The sequence below is a fragment of the Acomys russatus genome, chromosome 1, assembly GCF_903995435.1.
Source record: "Acomys russatus chromosome 1, mAcoRus1.1, whole genome shotgun sequence".
In the NCBI taxonomy this organism is placed as follows: Eukaryota; Metazoa; Chordata; class Mammalia; order Rodentia; family Muridae; genus Acomys; species Acomys russatus.
The window spans coordinates 85,818,758-85,840,687 of record NC_067137.1 but is presented as its reverse complement, the minus strand read 5'-3'; the positions used below and the strand labels follow the sequence as shown (position 1 = coordinate 85,840,687).

General features: G+C 44.6%; 1 protein-coding gene across 1 annotated transcript in view; it reads right to left on the bottom strand.

The window, feature by feature from the left end:
- Positions 1–21,930, bottom strand: part of Syne2 (spectrin repeat containing nuclear envelope protein 2) — a 316,624-nt gene that overhangs the window by 260,951 nt on the left and 33,743 nt on the right. Inside the window, exon 2 of the mRNA XM_051147456.1 lies at positions 9,488–9,614. Coding sequence (XP_051003413.1) covers positions 9,488–9,566 — 79 coding nt within the window. The 5' untranslated portion in view covers positions 9,567–9,614. The remainder of the gene's footprint in view (positions 1–9,487; positions 9,615–21,930) is intronic.

The window sequence follows — 21,930 nt, the reverse complement described above, 5'->3', positions numbered from 1 at the left end:
TACATACAACGCATACACAGAAATATGTGTTGTGAGCTGGGCTCAGTGGGTCGTGCCTGTGCCCTGAGCATTGAATTGAAGGAAGAAGAATGTCCTAAGTTTGAAGCCACCCTGGGCTATAGTGAATGCCAGGCAGGCCAGGGCTACATAGAAGACCTTGTCTCAAAACAAATTATTAAATAATTTTAAAATGTTGAATAATGATAAGCATGTAAATAAATCAAATCTTAAGAGTAAACTGACCTATACTTAGAAGTACAACAGGGCCAGTGAGATGGCTCAGTGGATAAAGGCGCTTGTGGCCAAGCCTGACAACTTGAGTTTGATCCCAGGTCCCACAAGGCAGAAAACCAGCTCTACACATTATTTCTTTTTCACTCACCTCACACATCCCATTACGTCCCCTCCCATAAAGCACCTCAAAACCATACTAACTGCCCCTCTCCCTCTACTCGTCATCCCAGGACCCCCTCCCTGAAGCAAAGGAAAATATAAATCAAAGTATGTAAGTCCCCTAACTCAGGGCTTCCAGCCCAGGCACAGTAGTTGGCGCATACAATGCCAGAACACATATTCTAGAGACTAGGGCAGGAGTACCACTGAAGCCCTAGGCTAGCCTGGGCAATATAGGGAGAACCTGTCTCAAAAATAAACCTAAGGCTCAAGTGGTTTCTATCCCCCACACCCTCCCTCAGAACTGTCAGATCTCTTGCCTGAGGCCTCTCTGCCTTGCCTGGCTTTCCAATGCCAGCTCAGACCAACCTGTACCTGTCACACTCGGTTTCTTTTTCTGTATAAACTCACTTTGTCTGTATGTCTCTACCTCTGAGCATCCCTAACTTACTGGCTCAAACTGGACAGCTTTTAGCCACTCCGAACTGATGCCTGCTCTGATTTCGTTTGTTTTTTAAGTGTTATTTTTATTAGAGAGAGAGAGAGAGACTTGAAGAGAGAGAGAGACTACAACTTGAAGAATTGGTCCTCTCCTGCCACCATGTGGATCCTGGGGATCGAACTCAGTTCCTGAGACTTACTGACAAGGACCTTTACCTGGTGAGCCATCTGTGTTGCCTGATCAATCCTAAAGGCTCCCTCTCCAAGAAGCCTACTCTGAGACAAAGAAGTCATCTGTGCTGGCAGGTTTTACAACTTGACACAAGCTAGAGTCCTCTGAAAGGAGGGAGCCTCAGTTGAGAAAATGCCTCCATCATATCCAGCTATAAGGCATTTTCTTAATTAGTGATTGATGGGGGAAGGCCCAGCCCATTGTGGGCGGAGCCATCCCTGGGCTGATAGTCCTGGGTTCTATAAGAAAGCAGGCTGAGCAAGCCATGCATGAGGAGCAAGCCAGCAAGCGGCGGCCCTCACAGTAGCCTCAGCTAGCTCCTGCCTCCAGGTTCCTGCCCTGTTGGAGTTCCTGTCCTGACTTCCTTTGATGATGAGCAGTGATGTGGAAATGTAAGACAAATGAACCCTTTCCTCCCCAAGCTGCTTCTTGTCATAGCTTTCATCGCAGCAATAGAAGCCCTGCCTAGGACAGCATCCAAGCACTATCACAAAACCCGGCTACTTGGCTTAGCATTTGCCACATGCTCACATCTGTGCCACTTGTTATCTAGTCTAGCTTACACACAAGCACCCTGGGCTCCGCGAGTTGTGGTCCAAGGCTTCAACATGCTAAATTTGAATTATGCGTACTTGGAAGAGTCTTGGTCTGAAGACACCAACCCCTCCTGGAAGCTCTGCCAATAAACCATACGAACAGGAAAACTAAATTCCTACCATTCAAACTCCTACTCAAGGGGCCAGAGAGATAATCCAGTGGTTAAGAGCACTGGCTCCTCTTCTAGAGGGCCCAGCACAACAACGCAGTAGCTCACGCCCATCGGGAACTCCAGTTCCAGGGGACCCAACACCCTCTTCTAGCCTCTGCAGGCCAGGCTCACACAGGGTGTCCAGACATACATGCAGGCAAACCATCCACACACAGAAAGTAAAGATAAACTTGTTTTTAAAAACCCCATTCAGGGCTGGAGAGATGGCTCAGAGGTTAAGAGCACTGGCTGCTGCTCTTCCGGAGGTCCTGAGTTCAATTCCCAGGAACCACATGGTGGCTCACAACCATCTATAATGAGATCTGGTGCCCTCTTCTGGTGTGCAGTCGTACATGCAGATACAACACTGTATACATAATAAATAAATATTTTTTTAAAATAAATAAATAAAAACCCCATTCAGGTGAACAAAAGGTTAAAATCCAGTGTTTTGGAAAGACATTAAACACTTCTCAAACTTAAAAAAGGGTTGACTGAGCTCTGCATTTGAGCAGGGCGCCTACACCTTGTAACACACAACATGGTCCAGCTAACAATCCCCTGCATTGTAAAGGCAGAAAGAAAGAAAGAAAGAAAGAAAGAAAGAAAAAAAAAAAAAAAAAAAAAAAAAGCATGACCAGCAAGGTATACAGTAGGATTCCTTCAACTGCCTTCTTCAGGCTTTCACTCAACACACATCCCACAGCCTGGAATCCAGAAGAGACAGTCCTGGGTCCTCCAAGATACATGTAGAGAACTTCAAACGAGCCCATTTGTCTGACAATCTGCAAGTTCTTTTTTCTACCACATTCAAATGGCCATAAACACACTAGGTGAGGGGTGAGGAGATGGCTCAGTGGATAAGGGTACTTGCCACCAAGCCTGAAGATATTGGAAACCCAGGACCCACATGGTGGAAGGAGAGTACCAACTTCCTCAGTTTGTTCTCTGTCCTCCAAATGCACGTCATGATATAAGTGCACACACGCACACACACACACAGACACACACACACACACACACACACACACACACACGAAGAAAAAGCTAAATAAGATAGTTTTAAATAAAGGTAGAGAATGATCAAAGAAGGAGAAGCGACATCAGCCTCTGGCCTACATGCATACACCCACCCTAGTGAGCACATACACCCACCCTAGTGAGCACACACACCATTCACAAGCATATGTGCACATGCGCGTGCACACACACACCATAAACTTCAGCTCTCATGCACGTTAGCACATGTGCTTTTAGGGAGATCTTTCTACGCAGTGTAAAGGTTGTTTCTGTATATTCAAATGCTGACTTCTGCACCTGCAGAGAGCTGATTACAGGCCAGACTCTTATATTGTTACTCTTTGGCTGAATCGTATTTTGTAAACACTCCCTTCAACGCCTTCTGATTGGTTTAATAAGGAGCTGAATGGCCAACAGCAAAGGCAGAAAAGGAAGGCAAGCCTTCCGGCAGAGACAGGAACTCTGGGAAAGAATCAGGTGTGGGTAGAGTCGCCAGGCAAACTCGGAAGAAGAAGAAACAGGTGCCAAGACTGAGGAAGTACTCCACATGACAGGAAGTACATTAGAATAAGAGATTAATTTAAGGTAAGAGCTAGTTGGAAACAAGCCTAAGCTAAGGCCAAGCATTAATAATTAATAAAAGGTCTCCGTGTCCTTATTTGGGAGCTCACACTCCTAAGAAAGTCATGTTGTATGTGCTTTACTTTTACTAATACTGTTTTGGATGATTTAGAAAAACAGAGTCATTCAGAGAAATTGCAGTCGCCAATGTTAACAGGAGATAAATGAAAAGAGTGTTGAAGAAAACATTTTTTTAAATCTCTACATCTCAGAACATTAAGTCACACACCAACCCATCAAACACACAAATTAATATGCTATATTAGCCCTTAACTTCCCATCTCCATAATGACAGCCTGAGGTTTTTTTTCCTTACTCCCTACTTCAAACCCTACACCACACACACACACACACACACACACACACACACACACACTTAGACAACCCTGTATCTCTCCTCTCATGAGGTTAATTTTCAAAAGGAGTTTTATTCCTATAAGCAATGAATGAGATCTTTGTTAGCCCACTTTAACAAGATTCTAAATGACCCTGGATTTATCTTGCCCTAGTTTTCAAAATGTAACTGACCCAGAATAATGCAAGCTTATCTCCAAATTCCTTGAGAAATCAGAGCCAAAATTCCCAGAAGCCAAAGCTATACATGCAACCGAAGGGGGTGGGATATTTTTCTTTAAATACACTACTCTGAAAGCATTGCCAGGGTTCTTATTTTTATTTTTTCATTTAGTCGGAATGTTTTTAAGATTACAGAACTTTGTAATGCCAAAGCAAACAACATTCCAAGAAAACATTTTTTAAAATGTACGATTATCAGGAACTTTCAAGAGGCTTTCTGCTGTTACAGCACGGTGCTATCAGTCTGTAAGGAACTGGAACTTAACTGTTTCCCCTGGAAAGAGTAATGATCCAGCCAGCAAACATAAAACAGGCTCATGAGACTAACTGGCTTCATACAGAGTAACTGAGCAGTATGAGCCAGTTAAGAAAGTAAAATATTACTTGAGTGTTGCAGGATATTTGATTCCATTGTGAGCCTGGGGTTGTGAACTGTAAAAAACCCGTTTACTGTTTGGTGTGGTTGAGTCCTAATACACAACTTTAATGCAAGAACTCTCTGTTTACTGTAAACAGGTGATTATGGTGTGGCTCAGCCCTAGCACACACCTTTAATCCAAGAGCTTTCTGTACACAGGAATTAATAAAGTTAACCCTAGGTCAAGAGGTGGAGCAAGAAAGTTGCTGGCAGGATTAAGTAGATAGGAAGGGCTTTGAGAGAAGAGTGTTTAAGACAGCGTGGAGAAGAAGGAGCTCTTTAGCTCTTTGGATCTTTAGCTTTTGGCTTTCTCCTCCTGAGCTGTCAGGTGAGCTAGCAAGCCTTTTCCTCTTGGGCTGTCAGGTGAGCTAACAGGCCTTTTCCTCCTGAGCTGTCCAATGAGCTAACAGGCCTTTTCCTCTTGGGCTGTCAGCTGAGCTGAAAAAGAAAAGCTTTCTCCTTCCGGATGTGAGCTGAGTAGGAAGGTCAGCTAGATGCTTTCTCTGCCTCTCTGAGCTAGCAGGTTTTCACCTCGGCATCTGGCTCCTGAGTCTTCATTGGTAAAATCAAACGATTTGGGATTTTTCATTCTTTATCACAACACTTGAGAACATATATTTTCCATTGCTCTTTGCTCATCATGCTGACCAGTACTCCCCACCAAGGACTCTGTCCACCAACACTGTTTCTCTTTCCTGGCCACCGGGAGTTCATTCTCACAGGCCTGAAGCAGACCGGTTTTCTCCCAGAAACACAACACTATCACAACACTGACTTATGTCACCAGTGACCCACGTCACACATGTCACCCATGTTTTCATCCTATTCGGCCCTGCGCACACAGAACAACTCTATTATTAAGGACTTTACAGGCCTTCATTTTGGTTTGGATGATTTTTTTCATAACATTTATCTATTTGTGTGTGTACGTGCATGCACACATGTCACAGTGCACGTGTGGAGGTCAGAGGACAACTTGTGAGAGTCGGTGCTCTCCCTCTCCCAGGGATCAAAATCGGAGCATCAAACTTGATGACAAGCATCCTTGCCTAATCACCTTGATGGCCTTAGACCTTTACACCGGAATGACCACTCAATTATTGTTTACAGGAGGCTTAAAAAATTTGGGAGCTTCGCTATAGTAACGATATGAGAACATCATACACAGGGTATGTGTCGCATACCTGTAAGGCTCAGATTATTGAAGCAAGCGACATCCAAAGCCAAGAAGGATCTTAAGTTTCTGCCTCCACCTTCCAAGTAACAGAACTAGGTGTGCAGCGCAGCATCAGACTCAGCTGGTACTAGGGCTCGATCCCAGGGCTTTACTCACCCCATGCAGGCACCTCACCAACTGACCTACACCCCAGACTCAATCTTCTTTTTTAATAATGAGAGGCATATATACCTCAATCTGCAGTCAATACATCATATAAGCTAGATTTTTATCATTTACTGAAACATCCAAAGATAACCCAGATATTTCTGGTCCTACTCTGAATTTATGTGATAGACACCAATATTAAGACGGTGACCCTGGACAGTTAAACACTTACCATAGGGATGGTTATCTCAGAGGGCCGGTGGCTCCCGCCTGACGTCTGCAGGCAGAAGCACACCAAATGGCACGATGCTCAGAGGCGCTCCGCCCATTTCCATCTGTGTCATCAATGCCTAGCATCTGCACATGGCTGGCTCTTTACAGCACCAAGTGCCATAGGCCAGCTATAGGGCTGGCAAGATATCTCAATGGATAAAGGCTCTGGCCATCAACCCTCAGGGTATGAAGAGAGAACTAACTCCCAAAAGCTGGCCTTTGACTTTCACTTGGACCAGGAATAAATAAATAAATAAATAAATAGTTTTTTAAAAAATGAACATTCTATCTCATCGTCATACTTTGCAACCTTTCCCTCTAAACATGAATCATTCATTTTTCCTCTGGTATGAAAAAGAAATCCATTTTGTATTTTTCCATTTTTGAGATAGTTTTGCTATAAAGCCCAGGCTGATCTTGAACTCTTGATCTTCCTGATCCATTTTAACATTTATTCCCACCTAACCACAGTTATGTAACCTTAACCTGCATAAATTTAATGTTAGTAACAGTAAACAACACATGGAAAACAGCTCAACAATGGTGGCACATGCCTTTAATCTCAGCACTCGGGAGGCAGAGGGAGGTGGATTACCATGAGTTCAAGGCCAACCTGGTCTACAAACCAAGTCTAAGACAGCCAGGCTACAGAGAGAAACCCTGTCTCAGAAAAAAAAAAAAAAACAACAACAACAAAAAACAGACAGACAGACAGACAGACATGGCAAGGCTCCCTCCAGAAGACTACTCCTTTAAATGGAGTAATAATCTAGCTACAGAGATCAGATTTCTCTATGTAGCCATAGAGCTCCCGGGGAGCAGAAGAGGTTTTTAATCTTTTATATTATGTCACCTAGATGATAACAGTGCTAAATAAAACATTCAAACATTGTCCGAGATGGCAAGGTAACTGGGCTGAACGTGTGTCCGTACAGGTCCATGCTGACAGCTAAGCCCTTAGCAGCACCTGGGCCAGGCCACATCAAAATGACCTCCTCTCATGGTGGTCAGTCAAGGTAAAAGAATATGGCCCCTTCCTAGTTCTCTGGCTAATTAAGAACATTCCGTAGCTAGGACACTGTTTTTCTAAAGCACTGGCCTACCCTATTAGTGAAAAAAGAAAAAAAAAAGGATTATATAAATAGTGTCCTTTTGGCGGCCTGTGTGCTGTTAGTGCAACATGAAATAGTTTTACTGTGAAATGAACAAGGGAAATGGTCAAAACACTGCAATCTTGCCTACAACTCCCTTTGGAATTTCTCAAGAGAGGCTGGGCGAGGAGCACAGTGGTAGAAAAAGAGCTTTGCATGAGCAAGGGCCTAGGTTCAACCTCTAATAAAAGGGGTTTACTTGAATGAACTCTCCTACTGTGAAGTCAGTGCACTCATGCCCAAGGCACCATTCCTTCTTTCCTTAGACATCGGAACACTTTAGCGCTCTTCCCCTTGCAAGACAGAAAAGGCAAAATGTATCTCAAGCTGAGCGCAGCAGCACACATATTTAGTGCCAGCAAGGGAAGGCCAAGGCAAGTGGATCTCTGTGAATTCAAGGTCCTGTTCTACACAGCAAGTTCTAGGCCAGCCAGGCTGCGTAACAAAATCCTGTAATCCTGGCACTACCAAACCCACATATTTGAGGCCAGCCTGTTATATCCAGTGAGACCCTAGAGCCAGGGAGGAGGGAAAGGAGGGAATAAAGAAGAAGGGAAAAAGAGGAAGAAGAGGAGAGGGAGGGAGGGAAGGAAGGAGGACAGGTGGCAGCAGGTAGGCGGGCACTGCTTCCCGCCCTGATCCATCTAAGTCACCAGATTTCTGTATAGATACTTAAATTTTTCTTAAACACACTATTCCTCATCAAGGTGTGACTACAATTTCCTCACCTTCAATGATCAAACCTCTCAACTAAATCCCAAGAAATCCTGAGCAACAGGGCCAGTGTACAAACGAGATGACAGGCTCCTTCTGGCAGCCAAGCTGTCAACCTGTATACAAACTAAAATCATTATTGTCTTGGGTTTTATTTGGAACAGGGTCGGGTTAGGTAGTCCATACGAGCCCATAATCTTCTAACTTCTGCCTCCTAGGAGCCAGCTTTACTGGTGTGTGCCCCCATGCCCAGCATATAATATTTATTTTTTTTAAACCTACTTTATTGACATACAGTCTATGGCAATAGCTATGAATTTTCATCTGAAAGAAGTTAATTATTAAAAACAGATTCAAAATGAAGTTATTTAAGCCAGGCATAGTAGCACATGCCTTCCAGCACTTCAGAGGGAAAAGCTGGGAAGAGCAAGAGTTTGAGGCTAGCCCAGGCTACGTAACAAGATCTTGTTTCCAAATATAAAATAAATTTGAAAGGAAGGTTACCATAAAATCATTTTAGAATCTTTACCCCAAAAGAAAATTACTCAAGGGCTAGAGAAATGGCTCAGTGGTTAAAGAGCACTGGCTGCTCTCCCAGAGAACCAGGTTCAATTTCCAGCACCCTCATGGCAGCTCACAACTATCTGTAAGTCCTATTCCAGGGGATCCAATCTCCTCACACATGCAGACAAAACACCAATGTACATAAAATAAAAATAAATAATTTTTTTAAATAACCCAAAACCTGTACCTTTTGTGGAATGTCTTAACTGTTGAATCATATTGCCCATCACTTTAAGATTAGTTTTTTGTTGTTGTTTTTTTATTTATTTCACAGTCAGGCAGTGGTAATGTATGCGTTTAATCTCAGCACACAGAAGGCAGAGGCAGGTAGATCTCTGTGTTTGAAGCCAGCCTGGTCTATAGACAGAGTTCCAGGACAGCCAGGGCTACACAGAGAATCCCTGTCTTCAAAAAACAAAACAAAACAAAACAAAAACCAAAAACAGTCTCATAAATCTTTTCAAATACTTGACATAGCCTCACCACTACACCAGCTAGCTTCAGCACCAAGATTTATCAACAAAGATGAAAAGGTCGCCAACTAAGGAAGTTTCAAAGGGGCATCGGAAATACAGTGAAGCGTAGCAGGAAGCACTTTTGAAAAGACTAATAGTAGACGTACATATGGGATCCATATCATTGAAATCTCACCCATCCATAGTGTCACTACCGTTCCTGCCTATTAGGACAAAACAGACGCAAGTGTCAAAGCTGCTGTGCAAAAAAGGACACAGAGTAAATGGAAATAATGCTAAACAAACCATGGCTGGCTTTTAAATTAAGACTGCAGATAAAACACACATATATTCACAGGAAACCAAAGATAACCAGTTCCTCCCAGGATTCCTTGAAAGCAGAGAGCTGAGCTAAAAAGACAGCTGAACACACTGTAGGCTTCTCTGGTTGGAAAATACAGACAGGTTTTTTTCAAAACCGCGGGAGGCAGAGAAGTCAACAGGACTCAGGCTCAGAAGGGGATATGATTCCCATTTCCTTCCGCGTCTGAATTTACCTTGTAGTGAAAAATGCAGATCATCAATGCGCAGGGAAACCTGTCCATCTTCCGTGGCAAGCTCGGAGCAAGCAGCCATTCTTTGGCTCAGAGGAGATTAGACCACAGCCATCTCAGTTAAAGTGAGCTGAAAGTAGAAAGGGATAGAACGTTCGTTAATAACTCTGCAGCTCAGCAAGTCTGGTAAACATGCAGAAAACTGCAAAAAGCCAATCTACCCTCTCAAAAAGAACGATGGCTCCTGAGAGAGTTTCCTTAGTACGGGAAGAACAAAGTAGCCACACCTTCTTTTTAAATCCTCGGGACTGTGCCCTGTGACCTATTCAGGCTCTTTGGAGCTGCTGGCAGAACTCCAAAAAAACAAGCCTTGTGGGTTCTGTGCAAGCTATAAAAAGGAAGGCCACACTCTTCCAATCCAGAAGCATCCAGCACTGTGGCAAGAGGAAGGAAAGTCAACATACGCTGCTATCTTTGGCCTTGGGCTCACAAGAGTTCTCTTTAAAAACTTTTGAATTCCATCAGATCCTTCTGAGTTCCATAAATGTTGCCACTTACTGGAAACAGTAAGAGCTGAGCGCACAGCCTGCAAAGTGAAACTACAAACACAAATACAGCAGAGTGGCTGTTTGGAAGACTGTTACATTGTTTTCCCAAGGACTTCTTTTTCTATACTTCTCCCTTAGCTCCACCTGGAGTCGTTATTTCCGGTACAAAAGACTGAAACAGGGCCCGATACATCACCTAAGTGTGCATTCCATCACTGAACCTCTTCATCTATTGAAAGAATTCTCCCAATAAAAGTAATTCCCAAGCCTTAATACTTAAAAAAAAAAAAGTTGTTTCCTATATAGAGCCATCACTGTGACCTCTGCACACTGAGAATAAAAGGTGAGTTCTCTTACCCAGATCATCAAATAACCAAAATCAAATTAATCAAACAGAAAACATAAATACAATTCTGTGAGAAAGGACATAATATAAAAGCTAATGGTAGACTCTGCATGCTGGAGTTGAGGTATAACTCAGGCGTAGCGTGCTTACCTTGCATAAAAGAAGCCCTGGGCTCAATTCCCATCACTATAAGGAAAGGAAGACTCTGTATGCTAAATATTTGCAAAAATCCTTTACCTTTGATACACACTAGCAAATTTTTTTCCATAAGAAAATGTTGGAGGGAAAACTAAAAACTAAGTTTGAGGCTAACAGCGAATCAGTTGTATTAAATATTAAACAGCCTAAAATATGCAAAGGGTAAAAAGCATTACACAGTTCCAAACCCTTTGCTTCCTTTCTTTGCTAGGGTTTATTATCCAAACCCTCCCGTCAGTATCTCTCTCATGGCTCATTATGTTAAAGATTTTGCCTACCAAATACACCCTGTTAATAATTGATTTGTTTCTCTGTTCAGATGGGTTCAGTCAGGAACAGCCTGAGGTTACCACAATAGCCTACTGAGTTGGCTCAGACTAGCCAATAGAAATGCTGCTCACTAGTTCGCAAGGCCGCCCCTGCGCGCCCCCCACCCCGTGCCGCCGCTACCAGTTGCCACATCTTAGCACCCCCAAAGCCCAAGTGCTGGTTCATTTCAACCCCACCCCAGAAAAAGTGAATGCCAAATGAATTTCCTAACAGTGCCACTATTTTCATATCAGGACTATTTTTAAAGAAGGGGAAGAAATAATAGAGGTGCACGCCTTTAATCCCAGCACTCAGGAGGCAGAAGCAGGCAGATCTCTGTGAGTTTGAGGCCATCGGGGTCTACAGAGCTCGCTGCAGGGCAGCCAAGGCTATACAGAGAAACCCTGTCTCAAACAAAAAAATAAAACAAAAGAGACAAACAAAAAATAGCACCTACTATCTGCCATATACATAGGTACTGCATGTATAGATCACACCTAGGTGTGAGCTGTGGACCAAAACTGTCCCCTTTAAAAAAGCAAAGCAAAGGCTCAAATATGATACAGAGTTGTCAAAGGACACACAGGTAATAAATGATGGGCCAAAAGTGGAATCCAGATGGCCAGAGAGGCGGCTCAGTTGGCACCGTTTGCCTTGCATGCATGAAGCCCAGCATTGAAGCTTCAGCACAAGGATCTGGCCTGACGGTGTGCACCTGAAATCCCAGAACTGAACAGGTGGAGCCAAGGGAATCAGAAGTTCAAGGTCACCCTTGGCTTACACAGCAAATCTGAGGCCAGTTTGGGATGCAGACCCTGTGACAAAAACAAACAAATAGAAAGTAAAATCAAAGCCAGGCGTGGTGGCACACGCCTTTAATCCCTGCACTCAGGAGGCAGAGGCAGGCGCATGGATCTCTGTGAGTTCGAGGCCAGCATGGTCTACTAAGTGAGTCTAGGACAGCCAAGGGTACACAGAGAAACCCTGTCTCAAAAAACAAAAGCAAACAAACAAAGCAAAATCAAAAGCCGCACATCAGATCAATACTTGTAATCCCAAGAGTCAAGAGGCAGAACCGTGAGGCATGCAAATTCAGGGCTAGCCTGGGCTATATAGCAAATAGTGAAGTAACAACAACAACAACAACAACTTTGAAGTAATAATCATAATAACAACAACAACTCTGAAGACTAGATCATTGCACATGTTTGGTTACTATCCCAAACACTGTCTTAGTACACTTATTTATCAAAACAGGTTACTGAGCCAGTAATGTGGCTCAGCAGGTTATGACTTCCATCCACAAAACTCACATGGTAGAAAGAAAAAAGCCACCAGGCACAGTGGCACACATCTTTAATCCCAGCACTCAGGAAGCAGAGGCAGACAGACCTCTGCGAGTTTGAGGCCAGCCTGGTCTACAAACCGAGTCCAGGACAGCCAGAGCTGCACAGAGAATCCCTGTCTCAAAAAACCAAAAAGAAAAAAAAAAAAAAGTTTAGAAAACAATGTTCCAGGGGTCACAAGGAGTTCACCAAAGATAAGCCCTGATGACAGCCACAACACGATTATATCTGGCAACAAACAGTCAGAGACAGATGGTATTTCCAGAAGGGCATTTACTTGTCAAATAGGGCCCAGGAGACACTGGGAGAGAGCAGAGAAGAAAAGCTTTGAGCATTTTCTCAGGATGAGAAGGCAGAAAGAGGAGTGAGGTTACGCTATAAGTCCCAAGGGTCTGCTACCGAACCCCCAAAGACATGGCTGCCAGGGTGCTGACTCCCTTGAAGGAGGTCACAGGGCTGCTTCCGGGAGGAGGCAGAGGAAGGGGTGGGGTGGAACCACTACAACACCCGTGCCTCATTTTCTTTTCCTAGTGGCCATTACCACAGCTAAGAGACAAAGCCAGGGTTACGATTTAAAACACTGAGACTATTCATAAAAAGAGAATAATAAGCCTTCCTCAGGAACATCATAGAACCTTGGAAAAAGATTAATATAGTGGCATTAAAGCTTCTAAGACTAAGTGGAATGATGTGCAATCGTGTCTTTAAGAGTTACAAAAACCTACGGTGTGGTGACCCATCCCTTTAATCCCAACACTTGGGAGGCTGAGGCAGGTGGATCTCTGTGAGTTCAAGGCCAGCTTGGACTACAGAGTGAGTTCCAGGATAGCCAAGGCTACACAGAGAAACCCTGTCTCGAAAAACAATAAATAAATAAACAAATAAATAAGTAAATAAATAAGAAAAAATTACATAAACCTACCAGCTGTGGTGGTAGACATCTTTAATCCCATAACCCAGAAGGCAGGGGCAGGCGGATCTCTGTGAGTTCAAGGCCAGCCTGGTCTACAAAGTGAACACAAAGAGCAACACAGAAAAAACCCTGCCTTGGAAAAAGAAATCATGTAAACAGATATATCACTTATAAAAATGTGACTAAGTTATTTTTAAATGACCATAGTCTGCTTATGCAATCCATCTCAGGATGCCTGTGGTGGTTCTAAAACCTCAAGGCACAAGCAAGTTCCTCCTTTTAAATGACAACTTGGCCTTTAGTTACAAAGGCTAGAATGTTTTCAAGTAAAGAAATGAGATGTGAAAAGAGTCTATTTCTTTCTTTTTTGCGGGGAGAGGGGCACAGTTTCAAGACAGGGTTTCTCCATGTAGCCTTGGCTGTCCTGGTGCTTGCCTTTTTCTCACCCTCATCTCCCACCACATCCCAGGTGGCTCCTGTAACCCATTCCACATGTCCCTAAAGTGCTGTGATCCTCCCTGCTTGTGTGATCTGTGGTCCTCCCGCCTGTGTGATCTGTGATCCTCCCTGCCTGTGTGATCTGTGCTCCTCCCTGCCTGTGTGATCTGTGATCCTCCCTGCCTGTGTGATCTGTGATCCTCCCGGCCTGCATGCTGTGGTCCTCTCTGCCTGTGTGATCTGTGTAGGCTACACCCTCTAGGCTGGGAGAAGCTCAGTTCATCCATCCCAAGGCCAGTTTGCCCTAGCCTCTTCTGTAAGCTGCACTGCTAGCCCGAGATAAGCCCTTCCATCTCTTCCATCCCCCTTTATCTCTTCTTTTAAAATATATTTTATTAATTTATTCATATTACATCTCAATTGTTATTCCATCCCTTGTATCCTCCCATTCCCCCCTCCCTCCCATTTTCCCCTTACTCCCTCTCCTATGACTGTGACTGAGAGGGACTTCCTCCTCCTGTATATGTATATATAGAGGAGGCTGGCCTTGAACTCACAGAGATCCGCCTGCCCTATGCCTCCCAAAGTGCTGGGATTAAAGGCCACTACGCTCAGCTGAAAGAGTCTATTTCTAATGAATGAAACTACATGAGTTTTATCGTCTTCATTTTGTTTACCTATATTTTTAGAGTTTCATGTGATGTTTATTTCCGCTGTAACATTTTACTTTCAGGAAACTGGGAACGAAGTGTTGTGCACAGCCATTCTGCAGTTCTCCGTGTGCTGCAGACCCTGTCTATACGCCCAGAAAGAGAAAAGTGACAGAAATGACATTAGAATAATCACACTGGGGTGATGGTGGCACGTCCACTCTTCCGTTATTTATGGTCCTCCCAGGAACCCTGAAGACCGCTCCTTCAGTCAACTAAGTTGGATCTGTTTACAGGCTCACAGCCAAATACTGCTGACACAATGGCACTAAACTTCTTCGTCTTTTTCTGTTAGCTTTTCAGTAGGTCAGTTGGTTTTGAGATGGTCTCATTTTGTAGCCCTGTCTGGTCTGGGCTGACCAGACTGACCTTGAAGTTGCAGCAATCCTCTCGCCTCTGCCTGCCGAGTGTTGGGATTACAGGCATGCACAATTGTATCCAGCCATTTTTACCCATTAACTCTCCTAGTTACTTTAAACTGTAGCCATCATTGGACCAGATGTAAACAGTCCAAGTTTCTGGAGCAAATACTATTTTCTCCCGGGCACTTTATTCTCATCACAGGAGGCCAGAGGATCAACTCCAGCAACACATTAGACTCTCAAGAAAGAAGCAGGTCATAGTGACCAGGTTAGAACACTGGCTGCCAGATTAGGATCTTACAACAAAGCTTCACTTGTCACCTATGCCAACACCCACCTATGCCAACACCCCTGCTCTCCCAGTCCCCCTGCACCAACTGCGCCCCTTCACCCACAGTGCCCCTGCACCCACAGTGTCCCTGAACCCACAGTGCTCTGCACCAACCGTGCCAACGGTGTCCTTGCACCCACAGTGCCCTACACTACCCACTTAAGCAAGATTAAAATATGCTGAGGGAGTGCTGCCACTTCCCTCGCTGCCTCCCTTTGGCCTTGACCACGGCCCAGATCTCTGGCCTGCAGTAGCACTGCTGAAAATGATAAACTGTTCTGTAGTGGTTACTATGATTCTAAAACTCGAAATCAACAACTTACAAAATATTCGATACTCTGCATTATCTAAATAACTATTACGAGCTGTGATTTTTTCCCCCTTATGTTTTATACTAGGGAATAAACCCAGGGCCTTGTTTTCAGCACTTGCGTCAGTAGTGAAGATTAGAAACTAGTCACTGCAGTAAAAGGAAGGAGAAAAATAAGAACTGGGGGCTGGAGAGATGGCTCAATGGTTAAAAACACTGGCTACTCTTCCAGAGGGCCTGGGTCCGATTCCTAGCGCCCCTCATGACAGCTCACAACTGTCTGTAACTCCAGTTCCAAAGGACCTGACACCCTCATACAGACAGACATGCAGGCAAAACACCATAGCACATAAAATAAAATTAATTATTTAAAAAAAGAACTTATGAACTCAATGTGGGGACTCAGCACTGATCACAAACGCTCCCACAGATGCAAAGTAACACCTCTCCCTGAGTTACCTAAGTTACCTAGTTAAATAGCAGCTACCAAGGCTGAGGGATGGAGGGGTAAGAAGTTCATTTCACTGCCTTGAAATTGTTTCAGTGGTATAGAGATTCAGTTTTGGTTCTGGGGGTGAATGTGGTGAGTGATGATATGTGCTTCACTCCACTGTACTGTGCACACTTAGAAAATTATTATGAGGGCTAAATGTGGTGGTGCATGCCTTTAATCCTAGCACTCAGAAGGCAGAAACAGGCAGATATCTGAATTCAAGCCCAGCCTGGTCTATAGAGTGAATTCCAGGACACCCAGGGCTACACAGAGAAACCCTGCCTAGAAACAAAGCAAAACAAAACAAAAGAACATTACGATGATAAACTTTATGCCAATAAATTTCTAAGTGAAACTTTCCCAATCTATAACCGGTATCATATTATAATATAAATAAAGTGCTAGGGCAAAGGAACAACATTTCTGGCCAGGTAAAACGCTACAGTAAAAATGCACGACCTGTGCATTCACCCTTAGAAGTAAAATGAGGAAATAAAACAAGGAGATGGACTAGGAATATAGCAAATCAGAACACACACACACACACACACACACACACACACACACACACACACACACAAAAAAAAAAAAAAAACAGAAAAACAGGCCAGGGCTCAAACAAAGGAGAAAGAAAAGAAAGTTCCCAGGATGCACAGGGATAGCTCTGGAGAACAGTTTGTGGTGGGTGCTGGGATTAGGAAGGAGGGAGGAAGAGCATTAGTGACCTTAACTGCTGAACCATCTCTCTAGCCCCCCCGCCTCCAGCCCTCCTTCTGTACCCCCCACTCTCCAGCCTCCCCTCAACCCTTTCTTAGAAACTTAAAAAAAAATATATATATACATACATACATACATACGTACACACACACACACACACACACACACACACACACACACACACACACACCTCCATCCATTCCAGGAAGATTTCACTACTTGCAAACAAAGTCACTAAAGTTTGAGGAGTTCTGAAAGCGAACTGGATGCAGGGGCCTGGGATAAGATGGCCTCATTTTATTTTTCAGAAAAATAATCACTGGGGTGATCTCTGGGGATGAAGTACAGCGCTTAAGAAACAAACAGTGCTCAGACAAGGCTAGGGAATAAGATCCAAAAGCCAGAGATGTAGACGGGGCAGGGAAAGTGGCTGTAGGCCACAACTGCACAGGCTGCACATGGTCCCCACAGCCAGGGTTTATGCTGGTACCCTCAGCCCCAAACCACCAGCCTCTACCCAGAGCTAACAGATGAGCAACAGCTGTTCTGGACCTAGGAAAATTCTGCCAGCTGAAAAGATTGTTCTAAAAATCCTACACAGATGCAAGGACCTCAGTGTCCATGCCAGAGCTGTTCAGAGCAGCAAACACGGGCTATAATCTTGAAGGATGGGCATAGACCGGAAGACTCCGCCACAGCTAAGTTGAGCAACTGTCAACAACAGAGATGTACGGCACATTACAACGAGGCACTAACAAGAAAGTCATCTATATAGTGGATATAAATTTTATCTTTTTAAATTTTTACATGTATTCATTTATTTTGGGGAGGAGTGCATGTGGAGTCAGCAGACACAGGCAGGAGCCGGTTCGCCCCTTGCATATGTAGACCCCTGGGGTAAAGCTCGGGTTATCAAACCTAGCAGTAAGCTGCTTCACCTGCCTAAGGCTTTTCATCAAGCCTCGATCTACAGTCTAAACACACAAATACAGTGAAAGAACAGGGAAGTGATGCCCATTAGAGAGTAGAGGGTCAAAGAGAGGATTTGACGGCAGCTACATAGATAATTTTGCTAACATCTAAGCAAAGGGTTCCTCATGGGCATTAGAAAATAGCTTTGTTCAGATTTTTAACACTGGAATTGAAACAGAATTAACCATGTTTTTCCCTTTTTGTTTGGAGGTTTTGGGGGGTTGTTTTGATGATTTTTGTTTTGTTTTTGGTTGGTTGTTTTGGTTTTTTGGTTCGGTTTTGTTCTTAAGACAGGGTTTCTCTATGTAGCCTTGGCTGTCCTAGAACTCACTCTGTAGACCAGGCTGGCCTCGAACTCACAGAGATCCGCTTGCCTGCACCTCCTGAGTACTGGGATTATAGGCGTGCACTACCACCACTGGCCATTCCTGCTTTTTCATGGCAATAGAAACCAACTGAGATTAGTGAGTGGGACGCCACGGTTGAGAGCATTTGATCATGAGCCGGAAGGTTTGGCTTTCATTCCAGCTTCTGCCGCTCAGGCCCTGATTCCTCAGCTGTGACATGAGGGTAACGGTTTTGTCTGGGCCAGCACACAGACTTCCAGGTTCCTGCCAAAGAGTCCAATCCAAAGTTTGCCAAGGCACCCTTGGAAACCCTGGAGTATAGGCAACCCTGTTTGCGGAGGAGTGCCTGGAACATTCAGTCTGGCCACTCCTGAACGCTGTTCTCACAGCATCCCAGGAGCTGGATCATACTTCTGAGAACAACATTATTAAAGAGCTTTGCAACAAAATAAAGACAAATAAAAGGGAAGGAGGGAAGGAGGGAGGGAAGGCGGAGGGAGGGGGCAAGTGGGAGGAAGGGAGGAAGGAGAGAGGGAGGAGGTACTGGATGGTCCACAAACTGCTTCCTGGGTGTATTTTAAGGCAAGACATCCATTTCTACTTGTAATGATACCCCCTTAAAGTTTGACAATTTCAAGGGGGGACCTTGGCCCCAAGCTACTGGGGGGAGGGGACAAACTAAGGGAGGATGTGAAGTCCATCCTGCTGATCTGTGGTCAGATAGTTTCCTGGGGACACGCTTCAGCACAGACTAAGTGCTTTGCTTAGGCTGGTGATCTAAATTTGGTCCCCAGAACCCACAAGGTGGAAGACAACTAACTTCCCCAAGTGTCTCTGACCTCTATATGTGCATGGCACATGTTCATGTGCACCTAAATAAATAAAAAAATTCAATGCAAAATGGCTGTCTGCACAAGTGGCCTGATTCTAGAGGGATGGCAGAAATAATTGGGAAAATGTAGAAACTTCTACTGTGATTAAAACAGTATTTTCTCCAATTTCCAAGTAACATAACGATACCAGCATAGGGGGTATAACTGTGTACGTGTCTGCGCGTGTGCACACTCACGGATGTGGTTAATATTGGGTGCCTTCCTCAATTGCAATCCAACATACTTCTTAAAAATAAAAATAAATTTTTGCCTGTTTTTTTGATCACTTCTCCCTGATGGGACTGCCTTGCCAGGACACAGGGAAAGAGGATGAACTCAATCCTGCTGTGACTTGATGAGCTGGGTTGGAGGGCTCCCCTTTGCTGAGGAACAGGGGAGGGGAAAAGGGGGAAGAGGGAAGAGATGGTGGGGCTGGGAGGAGAGGAGGGAAGGGACTACAATCAGAACATAAAATAAATAGAACAAATAAATAAAATAATAAATAAATACGCATACTTGATTAAAAATACATTTATTCTTTGAAAATTCTATATATGTACAGAATTTATTTTGATTGTATTTTCTCCCATCCCGCTCTTGCCCTTCCTCTCTCACTCTCACTCAACTTTTTTCCAGCAAGGTGTGTGCACTGTGTTCGTGTGTGTGTGTGTGTGTGTGTGTGTGTAGGAGAGAGGAAGGGATATTAAGCTGCATTGGCTAGACTGACTGACCCCTGACCCCCAGGACTGCCCTCTCTCTGCCTCCCCAGCACTGGCTGAGAGGTGCACGCCCAGCTTCGTAGATGCTAGGGATGACCCTCAGGCCCTCTGTTTGCACAGGAAGCACTCGGCCAGTTGAGCCATCTCTCCACTCCACTCCCCATAAAGGCATTTTTACACACTCCTATTGCACCGCCTTTCCCAATTGATGAAGGATTTATTATCTTAAAAATTCCAAACACTAGCCTCTCCAAGATATTTAAAAGAAATATTTCTAAAATTGAAATGTTTGACATCAAACAGCAGTCAAAAAAATATGCTGGCTGTTAAAATGAGAAGCTTGTTCCTGAAATATCTAGAAAAATATTTTCCTGAGAGCTGCATGCGTAACCCACACTCAGGAACTATTTCATGTCCACAAAGGCAGTGTGTCTCGTGCCTTCCTTTTGGTCTGCACTCCTGGAAGTGTCCTGAAATCCACGTGCTTTCTTCAACAAAAGCAGCGGCTGCTCCTGCACTGGGACTCACTCTGTCACTGTGTCCCTTACACAGAGAAAATTAGCAAAAGCAACCTTTTTCAGGGGGCTTGTCTTATTAATGACTCCTGTGGCCCTAGATTGTATGTACATGAGAGTCAAGGGGACCTGAATGTGGCACCCCAAAACTGTCCTCTTTGGCATAAAGTGAGCTGAAGGCAGCAATCAACGCTAGGAAACACTTGTAAGTCAGAGCCGCTGCCCTGCAGTACAGGAAGCTTGATTTACAAGGACACCACCAGGGGCCATGGCTCGGCAGCTGAGAGCGCTTGCTGTTCTTACAGAGGATGCTGGTTCAGTTCCCAGCACCCAACCATCTATCTGTACTTGCAGATTTATTTATTTATGATATATACAGTAGTCTGCCTCCATGTGTGCCTGCTAGCCAGAAGAGGGCACCAGATCTCATTCTAGATGGTTGTGAGCCACCATGTGGTTGCTGGGAATTGAACTCAGGACCTTTGGAAGAGCAGTCAGGCTCTTATCCTCTGAGCCATCTCTCCAGCCCCCGTACTTGCAGTTTTAAGGATCCAAGAGCCCCCTTTGACTTCCACTGGCACCAGGAACGCACATGACCACACACACTTTCATGCAGGTAAAACATTCATACACAGAAGATAAAATAAAAATCTTTGAAATTTTTTTTTTTTAAAAGGACGTTTCCATGTATAAAGGTGACTCCCTTCGCGGTCCCAGAAAGGAGATTCTGATTGGCTCTTGACGATGGAGGCTCACCGGCCACGCCCGTGGAGCATGGTCCTTTCGTGTTCCCTTGAGGCCTCCCTTTCTCCACTCCTTTTGCCTCTTCCACATTTTGTCATCTTTTGGTGAGCAAGCCTTCAAATCCTCACCCACGCTTTAGTACAGAACTTCTCCACCCATCTAGGGAATTTACACCTTTTTCTCTCATTAATTTCTAGTGTAAGAGGCCAAGGTCACTGGGTCCTGGGAGGGTAGCAGGGGCCCGGTTATTTTGAAAGTTTGCTGAGGGGTGGAGAGATGGCTCAGTGGTTAAGAGCACATCCTGCCCTAGCAGATGGCTCCATCTGCACCGGTTAGGACAGCTAAACCTCCCTTTAACTCCAGCTCCAGGAGGCCCAACGCCTTTAGGCCTCCAAGGGTACTTACACTCACATGCTCATACTTCCACACAGACACAGACAGACAGACAGACAGACACACACACACACACACACACACACACACGCACAATTTAAAATATTAAGTTTGCCGCCAGATGTGGTGACACATGGCCTTTAATCTTAGTCTTCAGGAAGCAGAGGCAGGAGGATGTCTCTGAGTCTGAGGTCAGACTGGTCTACGTCACAAATAGCCAGCCTACACAGTGAGATGTGCCTCAAGAAAGTTTGCTGACCCAACTTTGACACTGAGGCATAAAATTAGGATTATGAAAGCTTGAAAAAATTCGCTGCAAGTTCAGAGGTCCTGGTGAGCCAGCATCCATTCATCCATCCACTCGTTCAACAAGCACAAGCAAAGGGCCTCCTCCCTGCTAGGCTCTGAGACACGGAGATGAGTGCGTGGAAATCAACACTGCTCAGGAAGCATAAAGTGTGGTTCCTAACCACTGGGTTCCCAGCAGCAAGGCCTCTCCTACAGATACTCAAGCAACAAGCACTTTCCATCATCCTGTTCTCAAGCCTTCCCTGCTATGCTTAGCAGGCTGCTCCAAGCAAGAGCTGAAAGTCGGGGGGCACTGGCCAGAACAAGGCAGCCTGGTGACTAATGTGAGAGGCAAAGTTTATGTTTTCAGTTACTTACTGTGCCTAAGAGATCCATAAAAACTGAAATGCCTCTAACCTATGAGCCCCTTGCCCAAGGACACACACTTCCTGAGATGCTGGAGGCCACTGTTTATGGGAGATAACAAGTTATATGTTTTCACTCCCTTAAGCAAGTATGTTTGGCTGACCCAACCACACCGGATGTGTTGATCGCACGTGGGCAGGAGTGTGAAG